Raw genomic sequence first — 12,818 nt, 5'->3', positions numbered from 1 at the left:
TATAATATTGGTTTTCATGTTTTCCATGTTATAAGAATTTTGCTCCTTTGATTTATGATTCTGCTTGGCACTAGTTTACAAGGATCTGGTGACTGGTTTATGTAAGAAAATAAAATTGTGTGGGATTAAGTTTTAATTTATGAAAGAACCTGTTAACAGAAGGCAAATTAACTCTTGTCAACAATACTTATAGAATACATTGTTTTTATTACAACTTTCAGATCATAATTCTACCTAGGTGTATAGGATAAGAAATTAGATAAATGATTGCAGAAATTGTGTTTTTGCGTATTTTCAGTTTACATTAGTTTCATGATTATTCCCTTGGTATATACAGGTACATCTTGGAGATGCTGCAGGTTCGGTTCCAGACCAGTGCAATGAAGTGAATATCACAATAAAGCAGTTCAAAACACTTTTTGGTTTCCTAGTGCTTATAAGTTATGTTTACACTATATGGTAGTCTATTGCATGTGTAACAGCATCATGTCTTTAAAAAGCAATGTATATACCTTAATTACAAAATACTTGATTGCTAAAAAATGCTAACCATCATCTGAGCTTTCACTGAGTCATAATCTTTTTGTTGGTGGAGGGTCTTGGCCTCAATGTTGATGGCTGCCGACTGGTCAGGATGGTGGTTGCTGACAGCTGGGCTGGCTGTGACAATTTCTTACAATAAGGCAACAATGAAGTTCACTGCATTGATTGACTCTTCCTTTCACGAACAATTTCTCTGTAGCATATGATACTGTTTGAAAGCATTTTGCCCACAGGACTTCTTTCAAAATTGGAGTCAGTCCTCACAAATTTTCCCTCTCCTTTATCAACTAATATTCTCACTCTTTTGTTGTTGTCATTTCAGCAATCTTCACAGCATCTTCACAGGCGTAGATTCTATGTAAGAAACCATTTTCTTCCCTCACTCCTAAGGAGCAGCTCTTCATCCATTAAAGTTGTATAATGACATTGTAGCAATTCAGTCCCTCTTTAGGTTCCACTTCTGATTCTAGTTCTCCTCCTGTTTCCGTCACATCTGCAGGTACTTCCTCCACTGGAATTTTGAACCCCTCAAAGTCATCCTTGTTGGTTGGAATTAACTTCTTCCAAACTCCTGTTCATGGTGATATTTTGACCTCTTCCCATAGGTCACAAATGCTCTTAATGGCATCTAGAATGGTGTACCCCTTCCAGAAAGTTTTTAGTTAACTTTGCCCAGATCCATCAGAGGAATCTATGGCAGCTATTGCCTTACAAAATGTATTTAAAAAAAATAAGACTTGAAAGTTGAAACTACTCCTTGACCCATGGGCTACAGGATGGATGTTGTGTTAGCAGGAATGAAAACAACATTAAACTCGTGCATCTCCATCAGAGTTCTTGGATGACCAGGTGCATTAACAATGAGAAGTAATATTTTGAAAGGGAACTTTTTGGCTGAACAGTGGGCTGAAAATATTCAGGAACTCATGTTGCAAACAGATATGTTGTCATCCAGGCTTTGTTGTTCCATTTCTAGAGCACAGGAAGAGTAGATTTAGCATAATTTTTAAGGGTCCTAGAGTTTTCAGACTAGGATATGAGTATTGGCTTCAACTTAAGTCACCAGCCGCGTTAGCCTCTAGCAAAACAAGAGAGTCAGTCAGCCTGTCCTTTGAAGCTTTGAAGCCAAGCACTGACTTCTCTCTAGCTATGAAAATCCTAGATGTCATCTTCTTCCAATAGAAGGCCACTTCATCTCCACTGAAAATCTCTTGTTTAGTGTAGCCACCTTCATTAATTGTCTTAGATCTTCTGGAGAACTTGCTGCAGTTTTTATATCAATCAGCACTTGATGTTTCACCTTCCACTTTTATGTTACGGAGATGGCTTCTTTCCTTAAACCTGATGAACCGACCTCTTCTAGTTTCAAGCATTTCTTCTGCAGCTTCCCCACTTTTCTCAGCCTTCCTAGAATTGAAGAGAGTTAGGGCCACCATGTAGAGCACTAAAACTTTCATCATATCAGCAATAAGACTCTTGCACTTTCTTATTATTCACGTGTTTGCTGGAGTAACACTTTTAATTTCCTTCAAGAACTTTTCCTTTTCAGTCACAACTTGGCAAACCGTTTGGTGCAGGAGGCCTACCTTTCAGTCTGTGTTGCCTTTCAACATGCCTTCCTCATTCAGCTTGATTATGTCTAGCTTTTGATTTAAAGGGAGAGATGTGTGACTCTTTTTCTTTCATTTGAACACTTAAAGGCCATTGCAGGCTTATTAATTGGCCTAATTTCAATGTTGCTGTGTCTCAGGGGAGAGGGAGGCCGAGGACAGGGAGAGATGGAGGAATGGCTGGTCAGTTGAGCAGTCAAACACGCATTTGTGGGCTACATTTGATGTCTTCTATCGATGTGGTTTATGATACCCCTCAAAATTACATCAGTAAGACCAAAAATCACTGATCACAGAGTCACCATAACAAATATGACTTAAATATCTGGAATATTTTAAGAATTACCAAAATATGACAGACTTCAAGTGAACAAATGCTGTTGCAAGAATGGTGCCATGATAGACTTGCTCAGTATGGGGTTGCCACACACCTTCAATCTGAAAACAAAAACCCCACAGAAACACAACACAATATCTTCGAAGTGCAATAAAGCAAAGCACAATAAAATGAGGTATGCCTGTATAGGCTATTAGGTTACTTTTTAAAATGATTTTAAGGTACATTTTATAAAAAAGATTGTGCTCCCTGATACTGATCATTTTATAACAGAACCTCTCTTTTCATTAAAGATTTCTGATAATTTTATAATTTTTTTTTTATTTAACATGATACAACACAGACATTTGAAGTAGTAGAAGCTTTGTTTCTTCCCCTCTCTTCCTGAAGGAAGAGAAAAAAGATTATTTTCATACATTAAACCTAACTGTTCATTCTAGGAAGAATGTGTTTTTTGTAGGGAGCCTGGACAGCTTTTTAGTGTGGAAGTTAAATGCTAGAACGCCTCAGTTATATATTAGAGTTATGAGGCCACCTTAATGTTGGTTAAACACTTACCAAACTGCTATTTAATATGTGCACATATTTTCTTATAAGCTGTTTCATTTAAAAGAGTGCAGGTAATCTTAATACTCTAAATTACGTTTATCTTATTTATGCTCACTGGGATGGGAGAGGAAAAGAATCTTTTTAAATAGAATTACTGTGAAAAGTTTTAGATAACAAAACCAAAAAAATATCTATGGACAAAAATGTCTAGTCTCTTTTAAAACACATAATTATAGAAGTAGCTAAAGAGCTCTTGTTAACTCCTATATATTTCTATGACTTTTCACTTCTTTTGGTTTCATTACTCAAATGTTTTAACTAATCATACATGTCCCTTAAAATATTAGGAAATTCGTTCTATGAATTGGAAAGTAGACATATGAACTTTACTTACCTTTCATTTTTATACAACTTTGAGTAATAGTTTTTTAAGTTATAATTATGCATTCTGTATGAAAAAATATAAGTTTTGTGAGTAGTGTACCTGCATGAACATATATTCTTCTGCAGTGACAATGACGGTGGCTAATTAGTAGTGAATTCTAATATCTGAATTGTCGGGAATGGGATATTTAGCAGAATGGGATCTGAAAGTAGGAAAGGTACATGCTCCAGATTGGGGTTTGATGTAGAGAAATGGCATTAGGGTTTGAAGAAGTCCTAAGCGGGGACTGGGAGAATTGGCCAGGAAATGGAAGAAGAAGGGAAGAAAAGAATGTAAAGCCGGATACTAGATACATTCTTTTCCACTCTTCCCTTATCCTGATATTCTGCCAGCACATGAACAAATGCCGGGAAGTCATTGGAATGATCTTACAGTGGAGACCTTCCTCATTTCTTCTTTCTTCTGCCTTTAATCTTCTCTTTCTCCTTTCCAGGAAGTTCAGAGATTCTGCGGTTGGCAGGTACTAAAGTCCTGGAACAGAAATAGATGGATTTTGCTTCTCTCTACTCTCTCCCCAGGGCTGCTGCCCCACTTCTTCCATTTCCCCACTACTAGAGGAGATTGGGTTGCTGAGAAATGGGGCAATAAATTTGAGGGGTGGTGGGATAAAGATTGTGTGATTTGAAGGAATATATTTGTGACTATGGAATATATAGCATCAATGGAATAGGGAACAAAAGAAGAGAAGGAAAGTCATCCATTATAGCAAGAAGAGAGTGAGTCTGGACAGACCAATCCAGGCCCCTCTTCCAAAATAAGTTGTAAGTCATTAGACAGCTATTCTTGAAAATAGTAGCATTTTGGAAGAATGGAGGGAATAGCTTCCTTAATTCACTTAATTAATTTCTGTAATCATTTAAGAATCTGTACATTTTGTGTTGGTGGGTGTGAAAACATTTCCTTTAATCTAAAAACAAATTATAAAAATAATTCTTTTTCTCCAAAGCATTTTATCTTGCCTTCATTAAGCCATTAGTTGGCAAAATACTTAAGAAAACAAAACAAGTATACAAACAAAAAAATGTAACTACCATGTGTTCTGACTGTGGGTTGCATTCACAAGAAAAACAGTACACAGACTCTTTCTATTACAAAAATATTTTTGTAGTTAGAAGCTGGCCCTGTGGATTTGTACTAAGAAATGGTTGCTTAATACTGTAGCTGTTGACTGAAAACTCCAATTTCAGTTTTTTTCCACCTGTATTCTGATCTGTGCATTGGCTCTCCGTAAAGTTCAGTATCTTTTTTACAACTCCATTAATTATTGTAGACTTTAATGGAAGTGTCCCAAATATTTTATATTTTTTCCATCCTTGCCCTTTGTAGGTGCGAAGTAGAACAAAACAAAACCCAGTGCTTATACTAGCAGTTATTTCTGTTTTTAAAAACATAGGGTGATAATCTTCCAAATATTATTTATGCAATTTTTAGTCATGACTTTGGAAGAAAATTAGAAACATGTTTTGGTTTTTTCCAAGTACGTAGAAACTCTGATAATAGTGTTCTCCAGAGCTCCTTTTTGCCCAACTAGATATTTTAGTGTGATAGGGAAATACCCTGAAGATTTTTCTTGTTATGTCAGAAAAGGTTAAAAAATTTTTCATCACTAAATAATTCTTTCCTTTGTTATCCCCATCTCAAAGATACAATCCTTGAAGAATTCCACCTTGTGAATCTGAAACTTGCTTAACAATCATTGGGAGCAAGTCTCAAAACAAACAAAAGCCAGGAACCCTCTACCAATTTCAACCACTTTCACTTGGCAACACAAAATACCTTTTTTTTTTCTTTTATGTAGAAGATATGAGTTAATAATCTGGCACATCAGCTAGAGTATGCTGCCAAGTCCTTGGAATAAATGTAGCTTCAGCCTTAAAAATGTGGCAGAGATGATTCACTCACACCCTCAAGCAAAACTGTCTATCACTGACTGCCTTTTTTCTCTTGCCATGGTAACTGGAGGGATAGCTAATCACATGAAAGAATGCTACAAATTCTGTGTGTGTGCATTTGTGTGTTTCTGTGAAAGATTTTTAATTTCCTGACTGCTAAATCATAAACCTTTTGTAACTGTGCAAGAATTAGGCAAATGTGAGCATGAGCACCAGTCTCTTACCATGGAAAGAATGGTAGGTTGGGAGTCAGGGCCTTTCAGACAAGTCACTAGCTAGAGGAACTTTTCAACAACAGTTACGCCTTCCTGGTCACTATGTTCTGATCCTACATCCATTCTATATCCCCTTGGTGAACAAGACCTGCATGTTCCTTACTCTTATGTAGTTTGTGGTTAATATGTAACCTTTGCCAAATCACTTACATTCCATGGTATGGCTTCTTGTTCTATAAAATTAGATACCTTAAAAGTACAGTAGTGAACAAAACAGACACAAAGGGAGATAAGGAATGTGATGAGAGTTAACAGTTTTAAGTAGAGTGGTCTGAGAAGGCTTCATTGAGGTAACATTGGAGAAGAATCACTTATGTATTTGGAGAAAGAATTCTGGTAAAGGAATCAGCAAATACTAAACCTCTGAGGAAGAAGAGTATCTTTGTGTTCACACCAGCTACAAAGAAGCCAGGGTGCCTGGAGAAGAGGCAGAAAGTGGGAGAGTCATGACAGATAGGCACAGAAAGGGAGCTGGACATCAACCCTGTGAAGCTCTTCTGGACCATTTATAAGGACTTTGGCTTTTACTCAAAGTTAGAGGGTTTTAAACAGGAGAGTGATGTGTGTTAGGTTCCAAAGTGATCACAAATGCTGTATTGGGAATAGAATTTGTAAAGAAATTGTGTGTTTTTTTCTGTTTTGTTCTCTGTATTCCGTCCTACTTTTTGCCTAATATTTCTCCAAAATAGAAGAAGGTATTATTACATGTTTGCTGTTAGGCATTGAAGGTTGACCTAAGCCACATGAACTCATCCAGGAGATTTCAGTAACTATTATTAAATGATGGGTTGGCATATAATTGATAATTGATATCATCTAGATAATATCTTTTCATTTATTCATATTTTTAGCCTTGGGGCTCTATTTTACGGAATTGGAATTTCTTAGCTGTAACACATCCAGGTTACATGGCATTTCTCACATATGATGAAGTTAAAGCACGACTACAGAAATACAGCACCAAACCCGGAAGGTAAGACTCTTTAACAGTAATATTATGAGGTATATCTAATGATGAAGAGTTCTCTCTAGGTCATTCTTAGGTAAATCAGTAACACCCAGGTGAGTGGAGGGAGGGAAGGAAATGCTAATAGGGCTCCTGGTACTTCTTAATTGTGTCCTTTAAACTGATTTTGTTGTGCTGGTACTGAAACTGTGTTCATAAAGTAAAAGAGGATGTGATACCATGTAATTTGATAAACTTAAAATTTCATTAAGTCTCAGAGCTCTGATTTTTCAAATTAGAGTAGGGTATTAGCATATTGTCTGTTTTCATGACACCTGTGTTTGTGTATAAAATTGTATGTGTATATTTGAATACTTAAATATTGTGCTAAACACAAAGTAAATCAGTTTCATGTTCATTATTTTAAAGTATTTTTCACGATATTTAATTTGGTTCAATGATAAACACATAATGATATGTAAATACATATGAACAAATATAAGTATATATATACGTTTACCTATACATACATGATAAACGCATGTAAACATATATAAGCCCATTGTTACAATCCAACCAATTTCATGTCCGTAAGAATTTCTTCCAGAATACCTTATGCTTCTTTATAGCTTCAGAATTTATGTTTTATTTTCCATATGATGAAACTGGGTAAAACTCACAGAGATTGGCTGTTTTTGTCAGTCCCTGTGGCTTTGGCTGAGAAATCATACTTTATTAATGTCAAATCTGGGATCAAAAAGTCTGTCTCCTGGTTTGTGCATTTTCCCCACGTCCCACTTAGAAATGTGTTAGGTACCTAGTAGGCATTTGTACTATGGCAAGCAGTGAGCTGGGTGTGGCAGCAATGAGAGTCGAGACCTGTCCTCACACTCACATTTTAGTAGGAGATGCCATTCCAACATCCATGAGTACACTGATTTCCATATGGGAGTCATTTCATTGTAGGAATGAATTTCTTTGTTTTTTTTAAGGCTGCATTTTTCTTCTAATACCATTTTTATTTGATTTGTAATGCAAATGGTGTTTGTTCTTTAACAAACTAGTTTATAGTACAAGCCAGTGCTGTTGATTCCTTTTTCTCTGCCATAATGAAAATCTCCATCTTTTTTATATTTTCAAACATTTATATGTATATAAAAAGAAGGCAGGGGGTACAGAAAACAGTTTAGTTCCTGTGCAAGTCTTCTGTGTAGACTAAGGAGAGTTGGTTCTCATTGAGATTTTGATGGTGGCTTAAATGACTCATTCTGTTTTGGTCAAGGATCTCTCATAGCCAGATTTTTCCATAACTTCTGTTCCATAGATTGGCATCAAAGTATCTTCTTGTTCTTGGAGTATGATTTGAAAGATGGGCTATGTTTAGAATTACACAATCATACAAATTTAACACAGAAGTTATTTGGGAAATTAAGAAACCAAGTCCCTTTTGTGTTCTCTTGTTCAAGATCACAGAGATAAATAATGTTGGAAGAGAACATTGTTGGGAGCAAAAGCCAGGCCTCATCACTATTGGAATAGTTCTCTTAATAAAAGGACAGCGCCCTCCGAAAGGATGTCTTCCTTTCCTTCCCAGCTTGCCCTGTAACAATTTATTCTGCTAGGTTTTATGCAAAGATGAAATGGTCAGTCTGTGGTAAATTGTTATGTGTAAAGTGGGATGTGGTATTTAAAATGTAAAGTTTAGGAAAACTCAGTGAACAAATAATTTTGATAAGTACTTGTTTTGCGGAATACCTGCTAAACTGTTACTTCCTCTTGGAAAGTATTTCTTTTCCTTGGCTTCATGGTACAGAAAATAGTGGGGCCTATTCCAAAGACATTTGAGTCTCTCTCGTTTTGCTTTTTTGGGGATCCAGCTGACAACCATAAATCTGTGTGCAATTATTTTGACTATGATTCTGATTAAGGATTCCATTAATTGGCAGGATGATATTCTATTTTCAGGCTCTCTAGGAGAATATGTTTTTGGACTTTCTTGAAGAGTCCTTTCCAAAGGATCTAAAACGAGTATGAAGTTCTTCGTATCTAAAAACCACAACTTCTTCCTTTCTTTAAGAACCCAGTTTTCTTTGAAAATGAAACTACATTGCAGTGCTAAAGATACAAGTTAATTAGATTCAATAGCTGTTACATATGTTAAGTATCCTGTAAAGTTATTTTTATAACACTTGGTTCATCAGTAACTAATGTTTATTAGGAGAGAGGAATTTGTCACATACGTATAGCAATCACGGTACTCAAATATAGCAGATTGTTGACCTACTTTTGAGCTACTTAAGGGGTTATAAAATCCACATATAGTTTTCATGGTGGCAAGATTGAGTGCAATACACTTAAACGTAAATGAGCTAAAATGAAATAAGTAGATAGCTATGTTAATAAATAAATAACAATGAATTCAAAACCAAGTCAGTGTCTGTCATCAATTTGATTTATATTTTTGAACTATTTTGCCTTCCTGTTGCAAGACATTGAACTGGACAGGGTTAGACGGTAGCCATGAACTTAATCTAGTTTGCCGTCTCATTAATATAGTTGGGCACTTTTGATCTTTCATTTAAGGGTGAATGGCTGAAATGCTTGAAAGAAAAGTTATTATTTGCAAACAAGTCATTAACAACAAAATATGGATAGTTTTAAAGTTTCAAAGTAATATATTGAATTACACAGTATAAATTGACTCAGTTTCTGTCTGAGGTGACAAATTAAATTGTTACTTCTTTATTTTTTACTTTCCAAAAATGATTCAGGTCCTAGCTGTTTCATGCCATCAACTGTTTCATATAGGGCACCTGCTGATGGGGATGGCAGTAGAACCTTTGATACTCAAGTACATCAACTTCAGTTCTTTTGTCCTATAGCCCTGGAGGTATTTAAATGGAATTATTATCAGAGCTTCTTATACAGTTCAATGAAGGGAGTTTTACAGATCAATGAATGGAGAAGGACAGCTTCTTAAAATAAGAAGATAGAAACTTATTTCAGATTTTCTAAATTATTGTTTATTCTTTGACTTTAAAAAAATCTAAGAGATTGTTTAGTAGTTAGCATACATTCTGAATGTGACTAAACCTCATTTTCTCATGTTTTACAGCTACATTTTCCGGTTAAGCTGCACTAGATTGGGACAGTGGGCCATCGGTTATGTGACAGGGGATGGCAATATCTTACAGACCATACCGCATAACAAGCCCTTATTTCAAGCCCTGATTGACGGCAGCAGGGAAGGATTGTGAGTATGAGAAATGGGAGTCAGGGTGCTTATTATTCCCCAATTTGAAAGATAGACACTGCTTTGTGATGGAGAGAAAAGATCGTCTGATGATCTGGCTGTTTTGCTTTGTTTTATTTTGTTTTTTCAAGATTAAGGAATGGGTGCTCCTTTTTACTGTTCATCTCTTAAAATAGCCATTTTAAGGTAACCGATTTGAATTAAACTATATTTTTTAGGCAATAAATTCCTACATCAAATTAGAACACGAGTTTGTATCCCTCACAGGGAAAAAAAAAAAAGCACTTAACAGTAGTTTAGAATAGATGAAAAAAACTTATAAGATAATTCTTTTTTTTTTAAATTTTTTTAATGTTTTTATTTATTTTTGAGACAGAGACAGAGCATAAATGGGGAGGGTCAGAGAGAGAGGGAGACACAGAATCTGAAACAGGCTCCAGGCTCTGAGCTGTCAGCACAGAGCCCGACGTGGGGCTCGAACTCACAGACTGCGAGATCATGACCTGAGCCAAAGTCGGACGCTTAACCAACTGAGCCACCCAGGCGCCCCAGAAGATAATTCTTTAAAATAACTGACTTCTGTTGCTTCATGTAACCCTCAAATTGCTAGTTTTACTTTTTGACCAGTAGTAACAGATTTTCTGTTTCTTCTTATTACCCTTTTCTCACTCCTTCCTTTCCTTTTGTCTTTGTGTCTGTCTTCTGATATTAAATCCTTGCTCCAGAATTATGTTGGTAGCTGAATTCAGTTTATCTTAGGCTATTATTTTTTTAAATTTAAAAATAAGTTTTCCTTTTTTTTTTTTTTTTTTTTTTTAGAGTAAGAATATCTTTTTTCCTCCACAAAGTGTAGATAATCTGATAGGTGCCTTCATAGTAAATACCTCTCTTTCATTTTAGTCATTGTAGTCTATGTGCCATTCCCTTCATGCTTTTGTTTTATTTTCTATTTTGTTCTATTGTCACATCATTATGCTCACTTTTCTTGCCCTTTGCCTTTGCTAAGTAACTTAGAGACAGATATTCCCTTATTTGCTATAGCACAGTTTGTGATAGAAACCTATCAGGAGAAAGTCCACCAGAGTTAGCAAAGAGCAAATAATTTAAGTTACACCTTTTCTAAAATAATTGCAAAAGAGAAAAAGTGGTGGAATATATGTGAAGGAAAAAAATGCATTTTTTTTATAAGTTATGAACTTTCAAGAAATAGTTACATGAGAATTGTAGGACAAACTAGTACCAAGTGTGTGTTTCTATTTTTTTTTTAATTATCATAAATTTTATAGCTTTTGATTCACTGATAACAGGATTTTGTTTTTAAGAAAATGTGCTGTAAAGTTTTACTTTAGAGGTTATGAGTGGGCAAATCTGTAAAGTTAGTAATTTTGATACAGCTTATTTATATTGTTTACAATGCCTTCTATCTGGTTTTTAAAAGCCAATAAAAAATAACAAGTTATATTGTAATCAGTGTTTAGCCTCTGAGCTCCTATGCAAATCAGCTGTTAATATTTACACACACACACACCCTTCAGAGGCATTTAGTTAGTTGAATTTGAACTTTAGTGATAGATTACATTAAAATAGGTCAGATTAACATTTTAATCTTACTTAAAAATAGATTAGATTTTTAGATTACATTAAAATAGATATTATTTATTATGTTCGGTATTTTTTTTTCCCTAAGATGAGTAAAACACAGGATATTATCTGGTCCAGCTATTATCAAGGTCAGCTGTCTTTTCCTTACTTATAGTTAACCCAGTATAGTGTGACATAGGTAATAAAGAAGTTCACTTTGATAACCAGCCAAGATTCTTTATTCCTTACTTGCCATTGAGAGGGTCTCATCAGTACACCCTCATTTACTGAGGACAGTAATCACTGAATTGCCCCTTACACGTTAAATAGAACCTTTTAACCTTTCCTCTAGCAACTTATTGTTATTTTTATAATCTTTCAGTTTTGAATTCATCATAGAATTTATATGTGTTTTTAAAGTGTGATGATGATGAGCAAAAATGTTATGTCATAATTGTTAAATCTGGCCTCATTTTAGGATATAAAAGGAAAGCTACTTACCAACTTTTGCTTAGTGCTCTTCATTTAATAATTGTAGAATTTTAATCCACCCCTGTGATAACACTCTAAATATGTCATTACAAATGTAGTCAACTCCTTTTTCTAAATTGTAAAAAAAAAAAAGGAAAATTATCTCACTGATCTGTTCCTTACTGTATGAGAATTATCTGTCATCTAAGTTCAATTATTTTTGTGGTTTTCCTGGATGAATTTTAACACTTATGAACATATTTATAGACTAAGGATAAATATTTTTTGTTACTCCACAGAAAAGATTTAGTATAGTTTTGCTCCTTAAAATATTGACCACGGTAGTATTACATTCTTAATTTTTCATTGCAGCTAGTTAGAATAGCTCCTAAACAAAATTAACTATACCTTAATCAGTCAGCATGACCCAGCAGTAATGTTACCATTTTGTAAAATCTAAAATAGATATTTACCAACACAATTTCATTTTTGAATGAATGAATGAATAAAGACTTTTAGCACAAAAAGATGGCATAATTACTACCATTTTTAGTTCTAATTTTAATCCTCTGTAATAGTAGAACCTTGGGGCGCCTGGGTGACTCACTGGGTTAAGTGTCTGACTGGAATTTGGCTCAGGTCATGATCTCATGGTTCATGGGATCGAGCCCCAGGTCGGGCTCTGTACTGACAGTGTAGAGCCTGCTTGGGATTCTCTTTCTCCCTGTTTCTCTGCCCCTCCCCTGGGTGCACACATGCTCTTTCTCAAAAAATAAATAAATAAAATTAATAATGGAGCCTCATATTTATAAGTGATTCTGTGTTTGTAGCTTGAAGTAAATGAAACATAATTGTAGCATTTTGTAATTTCTTTAGATGTGTGTGTGTACGTGTGAGTGTGTTGGTGTGTGGCTGT

General features: G+C 35.1%; 1 protein-coding gene across 4 annotated transcripts in view; it reads left to right on the top strand.

Moving 5' to 3' along the window:
* Window positions 1-12,818, top strand: part of CBLB (Cbl proto-oncogene B) — a 208,543-nt gene that overhangs the window by 110,619 nt on the left and 85,106 nt on the right. For all 4 annotated transcript variants that reach the window (XM_049628118.1, XM_049628116.1, XM_049628117.1 and 1 more), the window contains 2 exons: window positions 6,503-6,624; window positions 9,713-9,850. In XM_049628118.1, coding sequence (XP_049484075.1) covers window positions 6,503-6,624; window positions 9,713-9,850 — 260 coding nt within the window. The remainder of the gene's footprint in view (window positions 1-6,502; window positions 6,625-9,712; window positions 9,851-12,818) is intronic.

This window comes from Panthera uncia, chromosome C2 (assembly GCF_023721935.1).
Source record: "Panthera uncia isolate 11264 chromosome C2, Puncia_PCG_1.0, whole genome shotgun sequence".
Taxonomy (NCBI): Eukaryota; Metazoa; Chordata; class Mammalia; order Carnivora; family Felidae; genus Panthera; species Panthera uncia.
This window is presented reverse-complemented; position numbering and strand designations above follow the sequence as displayed.